The sequence below is a fragment of the Lipophrys pholis genome, assembly GCF_963383615.2.
Source record: "Lipophrys pholis genome assembly, chromosome: 3".
Lineage (NCBI taxonomy): Eukaryota > Metazoa > Chordata > Actinopteri > Blenniiformes > Blenniidae > Lipophrys > Lipophrys pholis.
Genome location: NC_137627.1, coordinates 30,737,670 through 30,755,206, shown reverse-complemented (window position 1 = coordinate 30,755,206; position 17,537 = coordinate 30,737,670). Strand labels below are relative to the sequence as shown.

The window sequence follows — 17,537 nt, the reverse complement described above, 5'->3', positions numbered from 1 at the left end:
ATACACTTTATGGTATTTATGTATGATTGCTTTTGCCCAAGTCATTTATAGTGTTCTGTTCTCTATAATCTGTAATCTATTTCTCCAATCATCAGTAAAAAAATGTATGTGTTATACATATTAAGAATATTAAGATCACATTTAAATTCTTGTTAAATTATTGACCAGTAATTACATAATATTTTATAATAGTTTGGGTTGTTGTTACATTTTGGGTCGTTCTTACATCTCAGGCTCTAACAGGGCCTCCGTTTACACATAATGTAAAGTGAAAACTCCAAACAAGTTAGAGCCACTAAAAACGCAACTTTTTGACAACAGCTACCAAAGGGGAACATTTTGAAAATGCTCTGACCTAGTCTCTGTGTAGACAGCAGACTCACACACCACATAAATAGTTTTCACTTGAAGCCTTGCCATGTAAACGGGGCATAATACATTTAAACTGATGATATAAAGAATCCCTGCGACACTTGGATATATATATATCCACCGTGCAAAAAAGATAAAGCAGTTGTTGCTCTTTAAGCACCTTCCACTCGAGGCATAATGTCCATTACTTTGCAGGTCGCTGGAAATTGCACTGCAGGTCGTATTTAAGTTGGATTCAACCTTGGTTCCACATCACTCGGGGTCTCAACTCTGCCTGATGATTTTGAATATATTCCTGCAATAGACCAGTCAAATGAATGACTGGAGGAGATCACAACCTTTTGAAGCAACCAAACCTTGAATTTCGAAGCATTTTAATCTATAATTGATGCAATAAATTACATTTTTAGTTTTCTACTCGATCAGATCCTTTCATATACGAATGATGTACCTGACTGTTTATTTTACTCACTTGGATAAGATGGAAATGTTCATTTTCAAGTATTTTTAACGTAGCAGGTCAAAGAAAATGGTTCTCCACCTGATTTCTCCTTTGTGTCATGATTATAATTCATGCTGAAATGAAACTGTCGTCTTGGGGCAGTGATGCAGTGTCAACCGTTTCTATTTCCCGCAGTCCCTTCGGTGGCACCGGTGAACGTTAGCGGAGGAAATGGCCGCAGGCACGAGCTGGTCATCTCGTGGGAGGTAAGTCCCCCAGCCAGGTTTCCTTTAAGGCACCAATGTAACAACAGTTGGAAAGACTCAGAATCAAGTGAAACCTTCACTGCAGTCAAATCAAGAAATCAAGGACACAACAGTGAAATGAGTTCAGATTCCCTCTGTGAGGTTTTTAATAATATTTATTTACTTGAATTACATGTAAATCCAGTTGTTTGGTTCTTCTTAGGTTTATTTTAATTACCTATTGACATAGAATTCCAAAGATTTCATTTTATTCAAATGATTAATACACATTTAATTAGACAAAATTGAAAACACAGTTTTGTTGACTTTAGGTTACAAATACTAAATGCAGTAGATTTTGTCTTTTTTTTTAAAAATATTAATACAAAAGAAGGCAGTTTGAAAATTTAAGAGTAATTTTAATGTCCAATCTCAGAATTTCTGAGCTATTCAACCCTGATTTGTTTCAGTCTTAATGATATGTTTGGGTTTGGGTTTTTTACCGCTGTAATGAAAATATAAGGAGTTCCAGAGTTATTGTTGATATGATAATAAATGCAATTCCATAATAAACCTGAAGCTGGCAAAGCCTGAAACAAAATTATAAAGGCACAAAGAAGAGAGTCATTATCAATCACACACTCTTATGAACACAGGATGAGATCAGTAATGTAATCCAAGAGTGAAGACAAGCGCCCAGAGACCAGATTCACTTTAACATCCATCTTTAAACTGCAGCTTTGCCCGTTGTAACACTGTGTAGTAACACTCACTAAATAACAAAACCCTGTGTGTGACTGTGAGTTTATAATCATGTAGTGGCGGTGACTGCATGTGCGCCTGATTAAAAACCTTCACTTTTGGTTCCCTGGGAATACTTGTCAGACGTTATTAAGGGGGATGAAGCGCGTTTGATGGACGACGCTCTTCCTCGTGGTTCCAGGCTTGAAGGAAATGGTCTAATGATTTTACGATACATGGGTGATTGCATTAGTTTGTATTCACTTTAGGTGAGACATGATGACTTTGCTGCAGTCACTGGGTGTTCTTTGTGTGTGTTCAGGATCTGCTTCAGCTTGTCGCGCCACTCCCGGAACCATCAAACTGGAAACTAACTGAAAAACAAAGAAAAGGTTAAACAGCTCAAGTGGAAAACAAAGAATGCTGATCTGATTTCAAGTGTCAGGGCCGAATAATATTATAGTTTTGAGACATAATACCAACAACTACAAAGTTTTTCCATTCATCTTAATGCAAAAACATACAGATCCATCCTGTAAAAGATCACTTTTAATGCCCATTCAAGATACCACATTAAGTAATAACGCCACTCCATTTCATAATATCCAAATTTTGTAATAGCCGGCTGCATTTTTGTAATAAGTGGCCCTGAATGCAATATTTTATCATTCTTTTTTCTTTCTGTGATAAGTTGCTGTATATTGCAGAGGTTATTAAGGCTAAATCCAAGGTGTCAAACATAAGGCCCGTGGGCCGAAACCGGCCCACAAAAGGCTCCAATCGGGCCAAACCACCAAGAAAATCCATCCATCCATCCATTTTCTTCTGCTTATCTGTTTCCGGGTCACAGTCTGAGCACTGTCACCCAGATCACATTGCACTGATTAAGAACCTTCCTGCAGGTGGTGAGCCCACAGGAAGGTGGAGCCCGGAGTGGGACATGAACCCTCTACCTTGAGAGTGCGAGTCTCATGCTTTTACCAGGTCGCATAGAGCAGGTAGTGCAAATAAATGAATGGATGAATAATGCAACAACAGACTACAACGCCATCTCTGGTAAATAAATACCAGTAATAGTAAAAATCTGTTTTATCAAAGTCCATGTTAATACTATCTGTTTATTATCGAGTTAGCTCCTGCTGTCTGCTGTTCAGTTCTCTCTCTCACAACTTAGAAACAGTATTTAGTTTAGTCTATTTTATGGAAAAACTTAATAATTGCAGGGTGTTTTTCTCTTTTTTAACCATTTGCAAGGTCATCACAAATTGGGTTGTATTGAACCCTCTTGTGCTGGTTCCGGCTCTCTCGCTGCTTGTTTGACTCCAATGACCTAATGTACTGAGGGATTTGCAGCAGCATTCATAGAAAAACAGTCCTGACAATTGTGAATGAAATCTATTTACATGTTGTATTTTTTTTGCACCTTGTGGGGCTGAAAGTATCTCTCCTTCTCGACTAGCTGGACATATATATAATTTTTCATTTCGTCTTTGAAATCCATCCGTCCATCTGGAAGAACATTCATCATCTCTCTTTGAGTTATAGATGCAAAGGTCTGGAATATGTCAGCACTTGAATTGAAATCCTTGATAGAGCGCACGTTTTTAACACGCAAGCAGAACCAATGAAACTGAAACAAGCCTGAACATCGGATTTCATTGGATTGCATTCACTTGCATTGTACTTTTTTAATTAGCTTTCTTTATGACGTTTTTTTTGATTATCTTTTTGTCTTCGGATTGTCTTTGATCATAATTGTTTTGTATTGTTTATACATTTTAAAAGCCTTACAAGAGTCAGTGGTTGCACATTATATAATATCTGTTTTGTATTCTGTATGAAATGATGTTCAATGCATTTGTTTTTGTCTAGTGAAAGTGTGATTGAATTATAGCAGCTGTTAAAAAAACATGCAAACAATTCTGCGCATAATCATACCTCGGGTAAAAATTCATCCAGCCATTCATTGATCCACCGAGCTCAGTGCTATTGAAGGCAGGTGCTCGCCAGTTGATCACTGGAGAGTCGCACCAATTTACATTCACACTTAGAAGCAAATGAAAGATACCAATTGCCTCAATTCCTTGTTTGTTCTGTGCGCGCTCAGGGATAACATGCAAACTGCACTGATTCTCACTATAAAGCAAACTACTAGTAGTCAGACTACCACGGATAAACAATGCAAGCTCTACACTTCTTTATTGTAGAATGAAATATTAATGTGGTTTTTACATGGTTTATTATGGGCAACTTTTTTTTTTTAAGTTTACTCTTTGACACTTAATGACAAATGCATGTACATCAGCCTTTTTGTTTGAGAACATAAAGAACCACAATTTTTTTTTTAAATGAATAGGACAACATTAAGACAGGGAGTGAAATGAATTTATATCTACACACACACACACACAGTGTATTTTCATTTTTTTTTTATTATTATTATTTTTTTCCCTTGTCCTGTTCGGCAGCTCAAATCTCCTTCCCATAAGTTTTAATAACTACAATTGGCAACTTTAAAATCCTTTGCCACTAAACCTATTAAAATCTCAATTTGAAATTATTTTGACGTTCACACCCTTGTGTAACATACATTTACATATTTCTAACACAATTTCATGTTTACAGATACAGTTATCCTCATTTTTTGAGAAGTAACAAACAGGAGAAAAAGGTTACATAAAGAACTCCCATTATTATGAAGCCAACATGAACTCAAACTAAGCATTCAAACATACCTGATGCATGTTTAAAAAAAAGTGAAATATTGATACATAATCACTTCTTCCATTTCTTTTTTTTTGTCAATCTGATTGACATTAAAAAACGTGATCGGATTCAAAGTGATCAATCCGATAATGCTTTGTATTGCAAACCAGCTTTTCCCACAAATCTGCCAATAGTCAAGATGGAGTTATTACCTGTGTTACAGAACAGAGATGCACACAATACTCGGACACTGCAGCTTCGAGTTACACAACCACCTCTAGAATCTAATCAGACAGAGAAGTTTAAATTGGCATTTAATCTGATCACTTATGGTTCATGTAACTTCAGCAGCTGACCTATAAGCACATAAATATTTCATCACGGATACAATGTATTCATGGAAAAATATGTTCCTGAAAGTTTGGTTAAGGTTTGTTGTAAAGGAAATGTAACATTACTTCTAAAAAGTGGTTGGACAAAAGAAGCATGGTGAGTGTTGTGGAGCATTTTCAGTACACCAGCAGGTTCACATACTGAGCTCCTCTACTTAAAACACCCCAGGCAGTGACAATCTGAACTCCCCAAGGCCGTAACCCCTTTGATACAAAGAAGCAGGAGAGTTGCACGTTTTTATTCAGCGGGTAACACAAAGGTTGAGATGGTCTGGTGAGTTTTGAGGAGTTCAGGTGAACCCAAGTCATTCAACCTAAGTGACCTCTTTCCATTTCACAGGGCAGGCAGCGTGAACCCATCAGCTCCCGCATTCTGCATGATTTCTACTGAACCCTCTTTTATTCACTTTGACCTCTGAATTGGAGACTTTGATCAGGCTGGAGGAAGGAAAAAACATGGCCTATTTCACTCTGTCAGAATCTCCTGAGCTTGCTGGTACTGGATGGTAATCCGAGGTCAAAGCACTCAGTTTAAAAAATGGATGAGATGAGATTAAATGTTATTGAAGTAAAGAAATATATTAATACTGTATATCTCCACACTCTCTAAATATGAACTGATGAGATGTCTTCGATGACCCTTTCCAGGGTCATATCTATTGCATTATGTGTATTTTATTTCACACAAGACTTGGTCATGGTTTAAAACTGGTCAATATTTTTATTATCGGTTTCACCTTTCTTCACTTTGACCTCTCAAAATCCTATTATAGCATATTATTGATGTTTATTGGACATTATGCATGCATTATACATGTGAATTTCTGCCACTGTAAGGTTTCATGGGGCAAGTGAAGCTATATGTGACTAAATTCAGGGTTAAATATGATCACTTCCAGCCTTCTAGGGCACTCTTAACCCTTACCCAACTGTGATCAGTTAATGGTTCACTTTTTGAAAGTCACATTTTTTAGCATTAGTATCATGTCGTGATTAGGATGAAACATCCAGGGACAATTTTACCCTATTCAACAATAACTTGTGAAATATCAGGTCATTTTGGTCAGTTTCACACTTCCCAATGTTGTTTATTTTTATTCCATATTATTAACATTTAGTTGTTTGGTCTTTATTTGACAACAAAAACATCACAAGAATAAAAAAAGGAATTTTTTAAATATTTTTTAGAAATCCCTTAAAGGAGACATATCATGCTTTTAAATCCTTCCTTTTTACATATAAATCATACAGTTGTGGTCTATACAACGCGAAACTGCAATGCTTGGGTCTGAATTCCTCATTATTAGAGCTCCACAGGCCCCTTTTCTACCCCTTTTCTGATGCGCTTCTGAGAGCAACTCGTTTTGGGGCGGTCTCTTCAAATGCAAATGAGACACTTCATACCCCTCCTCCTCTCCAGGTTGCAGAGGTGACACTCGGTTCAACGCCACCCTGTTCGGCCATCTTTGTAGTTTGATAGAACAGATACAATTATCTAGCAGCGCAGAAACTTTATATTCACACATTATTTACAAAATGTCAACAACGGAAGATTTGTCCATCCAGTCATACATGTTGGAGCCAGAGTCGGACCCGGCGGAGCCAGATGAAAATGATGATGATGCACCTTCAGAACAACGTCTTCATATGGATGTAACGCAATGGTGTGTTACTATATTTACACTAACTTCTCCATCCATGCCCACTACTACAATACTGCCTGTATTACAACGACTATTTAACACAGAAGTTACATTCTAATCTAAAACGAGCACACAGCGCTATGAAGACGGTGCAACTGCTAATGCTAACAAAACAATAACAGGGACGTCTTATCATCACACTTTTTAGCGTTATATACAGCTTACCGAAGTGCTCTGTTCGTCGTCTCCATAGATAGAAGGAACTGACCGCTCAATCAGACCAAGTCTTTCGTTAAATCCTTCTTTATACTGGCGGAGGTTGCTGAAGCAGTCGTCCTTAAAGTGATTCGCGCACACAAAAATGACCTTACCCACAGATGTGGGTACATTTCTGTGAAAAATAAAACTCAACCAGGCACTTCGAAAAGGTTCTGATGCTGGGAGACGGTGTAACGAAGCTTGTGGGTTACTACATCCAACAACCGAACATTTCGACTTATCCTCTCGTAACTTCGGTTGGACTACAAAATCGCAGCGAGAAACAAAAATGGCGGATTGCTCGAAATGTCGATGTCCTAATTTGGCAGTTCCGCTGCGAATACTGTGACGTCATTGTTCAAAAAACGTAATAGAGAATAGAAAAATCGAAACCGATCGCAAAATATGACCAAAACAGAATATAAAGATATCAACGGAGCACCTGAAGAGACTACTTTGAACTTTTCTGTACTTCTAAACACTCTAAATATACAACAAAATGCATTTAAGGGCTAAAAAAGTGGATTTAGCATGATATGTCCCCTTTAATTGTTGAAATTCTCAATATCTTTGAGTGGCCATATAGGGTTAAGCTAACACAGTCATATTCTAGGCAGTGTTTTAATGTATTTTTATCAATAATTTTCCTGTACGATATGTTCATTTTATTTTTTTACCAGGTAGTTATCATATGTTATCAGATGATACATATTAAACTGTTGTCACTTTGCCAGGAAGGTATAAAACATGATGACTGATAAGATTATAACACATTATATCCACAACCTTTATAAGAAGTTCTCTTATAAAGTTAGCAACATCTAACCAGTCTCATAAATGCATTATATATCCTTATGAGCACACTCATAATGCATTATACAACAGATCCGCACACGAAATGTTACTGGAAAAATTGTTTTTACATCTTGCACACGATCTCAGTTTATTCTGTTTAAATGTGTTCAATCATCCGTGATCTCAAAAGTTAGAGGGCACAATTTGGTCACAAATGCAGAAGTTGCTGACAAAGCTCAAAGGGGGCCAGCTGGGCCGCGCACTACACAGAGCTGCATCAGCCGGGCAAGTGATTAAGATGTAGTGAATTTAAAATTATGTCCCACCAGAGAGACACAGTTATGATTAACCTTGACTCTCCCAGTCGCTTCCTCCAAATCCAGACTTGTATATGAATATCAGTTTTGTAATCCCCGGCTACAATGGCTGCATGAAATGTTGTAAATCACACACCATGTAAAGATGATATTAATGTTAACCAGTTCCAAGTGGACATCTTGGCTCTCGGCCAGATTCATGTGCTGAATTACTATGAGCGGAGCTGAGAATTTGCAATGGAGATTAGTTGAAGGATATATTAACAGGGGAACAGTGAACAGATGTGGAGGCAACTGACAGTTATTCTTGTAGTTATTAAGTATGGGAGCCCAACTGCCACTGAGAAGATAACCTTCACATCAGGAGAAGTGCACCTCTGTGGCACATTATGGGGCATAATGTCCATTCCAGATGGGATGGTGTTTGGTAGAAGACTGTTTCCTATTTATAACTCAAGAGTGTCATTAGCTTTGCTAGTATAACAAATGACAACCTCCATATAAATAATACGGGACGCCATGTTCAACGAACAATCAAGGGAGAGTTAAAAGAAACTTTGTCGGACACAAAACGCAAATAAAACAGTTTTTAAGCATGCATCCATTTTACAGTTTTTAGTGTGATCATTTTTCACAGGATTGATCTTTTCGTCTTTTCAGGGATGATTTGTCTCCCCAACAGGTGCATCAGCACAAAACTGAGCGCCATAGCGTTATTCAGTTTACTCATTTTTATTCATTTTTTGCTGTCAATTTAAGTTACTTCTAAAGTACTAAGCGAAGAATTGAAGTGCTTCTTAGAGACTGATGTTTTCTCTCTTCACATTTGTGTGTACAGGATCTGGTCATCCATCAATATGTGTGTCAGCTTTCAGGAGTAACACAGTACAATGCTGACATGCTCCACTTAGATACAGTAGCCTCCTTTTAAGACTTGGTATTTTAAAGTCATTCTCGCTCTGCCCTAGTTATTGCTGTTTCTGCTAAATGCTTTTGGAAATAAATCAGGACTTGGTGAGTGATCAATGGAGGTGGATATTGGAGGAGACAGTGCGGGAATGTTGGCCCTCTTTGGCAGTCGAGGCATGCGAGAGCATGGCAGTTCTGCCTCTCCAATCATCTGTGGAGGGCTGTCAGTGTCTGGACAGCCATGGTGGGTAGGATTATTAAGCAGGATGAATGACTAAACAGTCTCCGCAGCTTCGTTCAGCCGTCTCATTAGAGTCGGCTGTGAGAGACCGTTTTTTTTTTTTTCCCTCCGGGAACCATAGAGAGGACCATTAGTGATGCCCCTACAGTCGCCATCACTGAACCCAGCGGGTCCCATCATTCCATCCACAAGACTTACCTCGGTCCTATCATCCCTCTCACCATGTGACCGCACTTATCAACGTCTGTCCGGCCCCTTCAAACCTGCAAGTGTTTCTAAACATAACTCCCTCATTTGTTCGTGCTCTCTTTTTTGTTCTTCGCTTTAAAGCACTGCCAGTTTACATAATAACTGATGAAGGCTAATTCATTTTCACTGATCATCCCTTGTAATTAAGCAGTCACGGTGACTGCTTGTTGCTGAGTGAAATGTGAACTACCTCTCCGTAGGCTACATGGCTAATACGGGCAAAGCCTTCAGGGGAAAGCATTACTCTGAATCTTATGCAAATCAACACATTACAGCGAGAGTGGCAGACTTCTCGCCAAAAAGCAGGTGTACAGGTGTTCGCCATTTATTAGATCAAGCCAAAGATTTTATCCCTCGCAGCTCACGTTTTAATTAAATTCTTGCTCACTTAATAAATTGGCATTTGATTTGATTAACCGCAGAGCAGCTGTGGAAGACAGCTCCCCGTTTCACCACTTCAGGAAACTCACAGATAATTCGTGAAGCCAGGACACAAAAACCCAGGCCCCCAAAATTAGCTTGCCAGTCATGAAAAGATAAATAGCAACGTCATGGGCCCAACTGAGCCAGAAATGAATTGTTTCCATTACGCAACGCTGACTGCATCTTTATTAACACGGAGAGACAGTTGCAATAAATGGGTGGGAAGTTGAAAGTTGGTTATTCAGGATTACCACAGAGGAAAAAGTCCTTTTCTGAACTCTCGGATTCGGACTGTCACTGAGGGAGCTGCCCGGATGACAAAATGTGCCAATGGTGCATGTTCAGTCACAGATTGTAAATGCGGGTAAGCCAGTTTTACACTTTACCCTCTGTGAAAGACTCATTTTTAGTGATTGCTCTTTTCTTTTTCCATATTTCCAGCCTGTGTCCGAGGAGTTCCAGAACGGAGAGGGTTTCGGGTACATTGTGGCATTTCGTGCCAACGGGACCCGAGGCTGGAAGGAGAAGATGGTGACCTCCGCAGACTCCACCATGTACAAGTACAGGGACGAAACCTTCCCTCCTCTCACCCCATTTGAAGTGAAAGTCGGCGTGTACAACAACAAGGGAGACGGGCCATTCAGCAAAGTGGTCATCATCCACTCTGCTGAGGGGGGTGAGTTAATAACCACATTGTGAGGACGTGAACGCCACAAGGGGGAAGTTTTAAGCATTTCACAATCATCATCATTTTGATTTGCTTCGCAGAGCCAAGAGAGCCGCCGTCTGATGTGAAAGCTCACGGCATTTCTTCCTCGGAAATAAGACTGACATGGAAAGCACCAAATCCTGGGCCTGGCAGACCGAGAGGATACGAGGTTTTTCATATTTTTATACATTCACTCTCTACGCTTGCCTGGATAATTGTGCATTCACATACGGTGACATGTTACCCTCTGCATAAGACGACAGTTGAGAGCGGTACGTTTCAGCCCCTCATTTATGTTAACAGGTCAGCTACTGGAAAGACAGTGAGCAGGAAGAGTCTGGGAAAAAACAACAAACCGTGAAAAACGAAACGACCATGGTCTTGACGGGACTAGAAGGGAACAGCCTGTATCTCATCACAGTAAAAGGCTTCAACAGCATCGGCCAGGGTCCTGCCAGTGCTGCTGTCACAGCCAAGACCAGGAAAGCCCGTGAGTTCTGCACTGACACTAATCATGTAATTCTATATATGGAATACAGGCGACCTGTAAAGTTTGATCAGAATCCCTTTGTAAAAAAAAAAAGTATGGTAATTGTTAAGAAAAGTTATTAGAAGCTCTCTGTGGAAGTGTGTGTTGAATGTACACTCAACGGGTTGTGTTCTTTGTGTAGCTCCAGCTCAGCCTCCGATCAACCTCATGTGGATTCAGGAGGGCAACAACGTGTCACTAAGCTGGGATCCAGTGAAGGCAAAAGCCAATGAATCGGATGTCATTGGGTACATGGTAAAGAACCAGCCCTAAAACTTGCATGCACCGTTGATATAAGATGCAGGAAAAGTAAAATTTTACCCATATGAATTTTCCCTTTCTGTAATCTTCCTTGAAACAGATCTGTAAGTGTTCATCTTTAACTTTGTTTCTTATCTTTAAAAGTGCTGTGAAATGACATCATCATCCTGCATTTGAGTGTGTTTTCTAATTCTGCATTCAGTAGAACGATTTGTCTAAATGTCTTCAGCCCCATCTTCTTCATTACCTATCTGCTCCACCTTGGCCATATTTTCTGTAGATACAATATACAATTTCATAGCTACACGGATGACACTCAGCTCTACCTTTGTACCCAAACTATTTAAATGATACAAATAATACATTTTAGTAATTATATGAATATGCATTTGGTCTCGCTGAGACTTTGGTGCAGAATTCATTTTAGAAATTTGCTCTTGCGATTGCTGTTAAAGTGGGCGGCCAAAAAGACACTGATGTGATGTTTGGGTTGTTTTTTTTGTTTTTTTGTTTTTTGTCCTGCAGGTGTTAGTCAAACAGGAGGGTCGGGGCTACAACCAGGTGACAAGAACCATCAACCCCTCCACCATCCTGTCCCTGCCCGAGGGGGGCACTTACACCATTGAGGTGCGCGCACTCAGCGAAGGTGGAGAAGGAGCGGTCAGCTCCCAAGTTCGAGTTGTTACCTCGTCCGGTAAGCTCCAGGCTCCTTGACTTAACACCAGTCTCACTCCCAGACTCCATTACATGACCTCAGGAATTCAATTTCTGTGCACAAGCTGTTTTCTGTTTGTAGCAATCCTAAGTCCTGCCCTTAATTGAGTCGCCACAGCTGTTGTGCAAGCCAAGTTTTCTTTGGTTAATACTGTTTTAATTACCTCTCCCACGCAAACCTTTCTACTCCTGCACAGCCAATTAACTTCTAAGCAACAAGGCGAGCTGAAAGTTTTGCAGTCCACACTGTGACCAGCGTGCTTTTCATGCCTGCAAAATTGCTGTTTCTCTGTCCGCCTTTCTTTCCTCTTTAGTGGTCTTTTAAGAAAGAGACTATTTCTTCACAGCTCCACACTCCCTAATTTAATTAAATTAATTCAAAAGATCAATGGAGTTGTTTAGCGGTAAAAATGAATGCTTCTTTGTTTTCATGTGTATTGACCCCCCCCCCCCCCCACACACACACACACACACTTTGCTTTTCCTTAGGTGTTCGGGCAAAAAGCAACCAGTGCTCAGTGCATCGCCTGCCACAGAGCCTAACATGGACTGCACTGCTCCTGGTTCTTCTGGTGCCTTCAGCTTCCTGGTGAGGCCATTGTGCCATCCTCACTTTTCACAAGGGGAGCCACCAGTCTTCTGCTCCCAAATTCCCTCTGACTGCCTGCTCGCTTTGGCCTTACCTATTCTGAAGGGCCCGAGGCCTGCTGAAGGGGGCGTTGAACCTGCCGGTACACATGCAGCTCTTCAGAGTTCATCCTTTTCACTTCCCTGTTTTGCCCTTGAGGCGCTGGACGTTTGATTTGCACAGCTCTTTCCAACATCACGGTAGTGTGAGACTGTAGTGCGTAAACATTGTGTGGAAAGATGTGTTTTATCATTTACTTGAATCCCAAATGTGTTCCTCTCATTGACTGGCATTTCACCACTTCCTCACGGCTCTGAAAAGCTCTGGGGCTCCACAGAGCATGAACAATTCCTTGAAAGCTGCTCTGGTAGTAATACAGGGATCAGCCGGCCTGTTTCTTTTCATTACTTATCTGCATCAATTTACCCCTTGGCTGCCTAACAAGCAATGCAGCAGAAGCTCAGTAGAGATAAGTGCATTGTTTTCTTATTCACACATTGAGGAGGAAAAAAAAAGTTTTTTTATGGAAACAAGAATCTTACTAGTTCCAGATTTGCTTTTTTTGTACATTGTGTTACCTTTAGAGACAAAACAGTGGTGTGTGTCAGCTCTGTGAAACTCTGTTTTCTGGTAGCGTTTAAGCAAAGCTTGGTGATACAGTTTGTTGACTGTTGGATGTATGGAAATCGGAAAGAGGCACCTTGTAGTGCCCGAAGACATCAGTAGACAAAGACAACTCTGTACGGACTCCTGGTGTCAGTACAAATAAATGTGATGTATATTTTTTAAATGCTTGTTGATGGTGTTTTTTCTTTAGTATTAGTGAAGACATGTTTAGAATAATGTAGTGATCGGAGACGGGACAGTTTATCACATTTACTTCCGTTGATTTTCAACGAATACCTTTACATGTGTCTGCTATAAAAAAAAAAGTAGAACTATTACTGCAAAACAAGCAAAACGTGCAGTGCATTGAAGTTTAATCTCAGACACAAGGTTTCGTATGTTACAACTGACCACAAAGTCTGGGTTGTCATTGGAACAAAAGAGACACTGTTATATAAATTTGTAACAAATGAAACAATCTCAAGTCAAAAAAGAGCTTAGAGTTACTTAATAAACTTTTGGCGTGAACATATCTACAAGAAGCAAACATAAGTGAGTAGTCGGTCTGTCCCAGGGCAGCTGTGGCAACATACGTACTTTACCACCATCGAGTATGGAGTGAATAAATGATGCAATGTAAAGCATCTTTGAGTCTCCTAGAAAAAAACGCTATATAAAACCCATGCAAAATTATCATATTTAGAACTGGGCCTTGATCACTCTTGTCTCGCTGGAGACACAAAAATTTTGAAAAAAACACAAAGTAGAATCAATTTTAACTTGAATCATACTGAATTGGCACTTTTCCATCCATCACACAAATCTGGTGAGAATATTGCACAAAATAATCTGACATGATTTTTTGCATTTAGTCTACAAACTCTCCACCCCAAAAAAAAAGCATCTGGTTAAACTATAATTCAAAAGCTAACCCTTTCTATCAACTCTAAAATAAATCAGGATGAACTGGTGCGATTCGCTGTGATACTGACATCCCAGGGTCTCCGTAATCCCTCCCAAGTTGCCGGTCTTGCCAACACTTCTGCACTTTAAGGAGCTTTTCCCAAGCGTTATGTAAAATAAGGGTAGATTGAATTCCCTGCACGCAGCATTAGAGGCCACAAAACTTTGTGTGATAAAAGAACGGCTGCAGAGCTAAAAAGGGCAGCATCAAGAGTATCTCCTCCTTCTCTCAGGCTCCTGTCTTGCCTTGTCTGCAGCAAAAAAGCTTATCTCTCGCTGGGCAGAAATCCAAATGAATTTGCCTGAAGTGTAATTAATGTAACTGTGGAGATCTGTAGTTTTAAAGCCAGCTTCCTTGAACAGACCTTTTGCATTCCTTGCCGCTGGCCCTGTGGACTCCATTACGGAGTCGGAGTAACCCGGCTCACCCGCGCAGGTTCAGACAAAGGTACAGGCTCAACCACGACAGACGGGACCACACGGCAGAACAGAGGACGACCGCTGCTCCAAGCTCTGTCTATCCCCAATGTACTCCTCTTCCAGACCTCTCTCTGTTTTGGTTACACTGAGAGGGAGGGCGGGTGATGAAGCCGGCCTCTTCTTTCTAACTTGTACTCCACATCCGTCTGTAGTGCAGAGCATTTAGCTGTTTAATGTGGATGGAGGGGTTTTTTGTGGTGCTTTTAGCCCGTTCAATGACGTCAACTCAAACACATGCCTCCACACAAGTGCTAATGTACCGACCTTTAATTATTCATGCTGCACCTGTCTGTGTTGGCGCATCTGATTTATGATAATGGATTATGTATCCAGCATGGAGACCCATTTGGTTCAGAGTGCTGGAAGCTATAGTGTCAGCAATTAAAACATGAACTCCCCTTAGGTTAATGTCAGGGTGTGTGCGTGTGTGTTTGTGTGTGTGTGTGTGTGTGTGTGTGTGTGTGTGTGTGTGTGTGTGTGTGTGTGTGTGTGTGAAGCAGGATGTACTGTACCTCTTGGTCATGTACAGTATCTCATGGGAGACAATTCTAGGGCAAATTAATGTTGGTACACGAGGAAATGTGTATTTTTATGGATGGTATTTGCCTTTATGTTTTCTTATTGACCTAAACACAGTGACTGGACTATAAATTGACCTATAAAACTCATGCACAGGGACAACATGGAAACTCCATACCATAATACCATCATGGGGAAAGAATGATAAACACAACACAATACAAATAAATAAATAAATGTCTTTGAAGTCAGATCACATTGGTTCACATTGGTGTGGTTGTTTGTCATTTAATAGCCTTTTTATTTAAGCTTTTTAAGTTTTTCTTTGTTGTGGTGCAAAGTAGACATAATGAAAATGTCTATATTTTCACCAAAAATTAAAAGGTACGTCCAAATTGTCCCTCCTAACTCCTTAACTATCGACTTTTCCTGAACCCCGGAAGTGTTTTGTGTGGCGGCCATGATAAGGACTGTCCGAATTCTCAATAAGCAAAGGAAAGGAGGATCGTTGCTTCCTTTAGAACCTCCTTTAGCTTAGGAACCACTGATGCTTCCTTTCGCAAAGGAGGTGAGCTCATGCTGCCCCACAATTCCTTGCAGCGACAACATTTAAAGGGACCAGCTCATCCGAGCGTTCAGAGAAACTCACGATGTCCGAAAAAGGAAGCAGATCATGTAAGTTACCAACGCAATAATCTGCCTTGAACAACTTTAAATCATCTAAAACCCAAATGCGCTTTTTGTAGTAGTCCATTTTTGGAAATTTGTAGTTCTTTCCCCACCGTGGTGGACGTCATTAACTTCCGCCGCCGTCGCATTATAATGACGTCACTAAGTGAAAGTGCGGTCCGACTGCCACACTAACGTGATCACCTTTCACTAGCTACTTTAGGAAGCACTCTAACACCTTTCCTTAACCCTGTGACGTCAACCACGGGGTTAAGGTAAAGCCGATAGTTAAGGAGTTAGGACAGACAATTCGGACGTACCCAAAGAGTCACTACGATGACAGCCACAGGCCTTGGTCAGTGTGTTTTCCTGCTTTCCTCATTCAGAGCTTCCTTGATTATTGGCCCCTCCCTCCTCGTTTAAGAATTGGCTTCACCTGATTCATCAAGCCTTTAAAAGCTTGATGAATCCAAGATGGCACTCTCTCTCCCCCTCTCCAATGAGCTGGGCACAAAACTACCTGAAAATGACTACAATCTCAACATAAAGCCCGTTTTAATGAAACCTTCCAGAGCAAAATGCAGAAATTTGGATAAAAAAATAACAATTTTACAATTTCCGTGGTTTGTCAGGCCACATAGGAGAGCCTTGCAAGCCAGTTTTGGCTCACGAACCTTATGTTTGACCCGTCCCGGCCATAGTTCTAAAGCACCATATAAATCCAGTTATGTAAACCCAGTTTAGTTTATCTTCCAAAAATATAATCGATTTTACACATTTTCCAAGAAAAAATTTAGAGAATCGCATTAAAAGAGTGAAATCATATTTATTCATGTGAGAATAACCAAATTGGCTTCTTTTTTTATCGCCATTAATCCCAGAGAACATTAGCATCAGCATTTTAACCCTGGGTTCAACAAGCTGTCTGTTTATTAGGTTGGCCACGGACATGTTGTCCTTTTTGGTTATAGAATTATGTCCTCTGGGATCTTGTGAAATTCCCTTCTGCTCGTAAAATATGCATGGGAGGAAGAAGAGGAAGACGAGGAGGACTAAAGAAAATAAAAGAAGAATATGAGCCATTATTTGTATTTTTACTTTAGCCCAAATAAAGCAAGAATGCTTAAGGTAGGTATTATTTATGTTTCCATCAATACAACAGAAAAGGAATGTTTTAAATAAATATATGGCTTAAAGCTACTTTGTCATCTTTGAGTATCTTTGGGTATTTGTGCAGGTGGGGTGTCCTCTTTTAGGGTTTTCAGAATATGGTCTCCCTATGTTTACCCAATGTCATATTGGATTGAAGGAGAAAGCTGCAGTTGCCTGTGAAAACCCAAAAACATGGCAAACATGCAAACTCTGTCTCAGAATCAAACCAGCATCTTCCTGCTGTGAGGAGAGAGTGCTAACCACTACAACACTGCATGGAATCCTTGGAAATGCTTTTAAATTCTACAGTATGCTTTGTGCTTTTCAAATCGAGTAAAGGAATTTTACAGCAATTACATTTGATTAAATAAAATTTTTGACAGGATTACTGGCACACATGCGTAATCCAACAGCAGCCCTGAAGCAAGGAAGTCTATTAATGTGCTGAAGGGAGCAATTTTGGATTTCATATCTTAATAGATTAGTCCTATGCAAAAAAGTAAATCCTCTCCATTTTGATTTCACTCTGTCAAAAGCATAAATCACATGTACAGTGAGAAGGGAAAAAATACCT

The 17,537-nt window shown here is 40.0% G+C and overlaps 1 protein-coding gene across 2 annotated transcripts in view; it reads left to right on the top strand.

Moving 5' to 3' along the window:
- Positions 1 to 13,361, top strand: part of cntn5 (contactin 5) — a 155,391-nt gene extending 142,030 nt beyond the window's left edge. For both annotated transcript variants that reach the window (XM_080460392.1, XM_080460391.1), the window contains exons 18-24: positions 1,010 to 1,080; positions 10,175 to 10,409; positions 10,502 to 10,611; positions 10,746 to 10,932; positions 11,114 to 11,226; positions 11,758 to 11,926; positions 12,436 to 13,361. In XM_080460392.1, the coding sequence (XP_080316518.1) occupies positions 1,010 to 1,080; positions 10,175 to 10,409; positions 10,502 to 10,611; positions 10,746 to 10,932; positions 11,114 to 11,226; positions 11,758 to 11,926; positions 12,436 to 12,539 (989 nt within the window). In that variant the 3' untranslated portion in view covers positions 12,540 to 13,361. The remainder of the gene's footprint in view (positions 1 to 1,009; positions 1,081 to 10,174; positions 10,410 to 10,501; positions 10,612 to 10,745; positions 10,933 to 11,113; positions 11,227 to 11,757; positions 11,927 to 12,435) is intronic.
- The last annotated feature ends 4,176 nt before the right edge of the window (positions 13,362 to 17,537 follow it).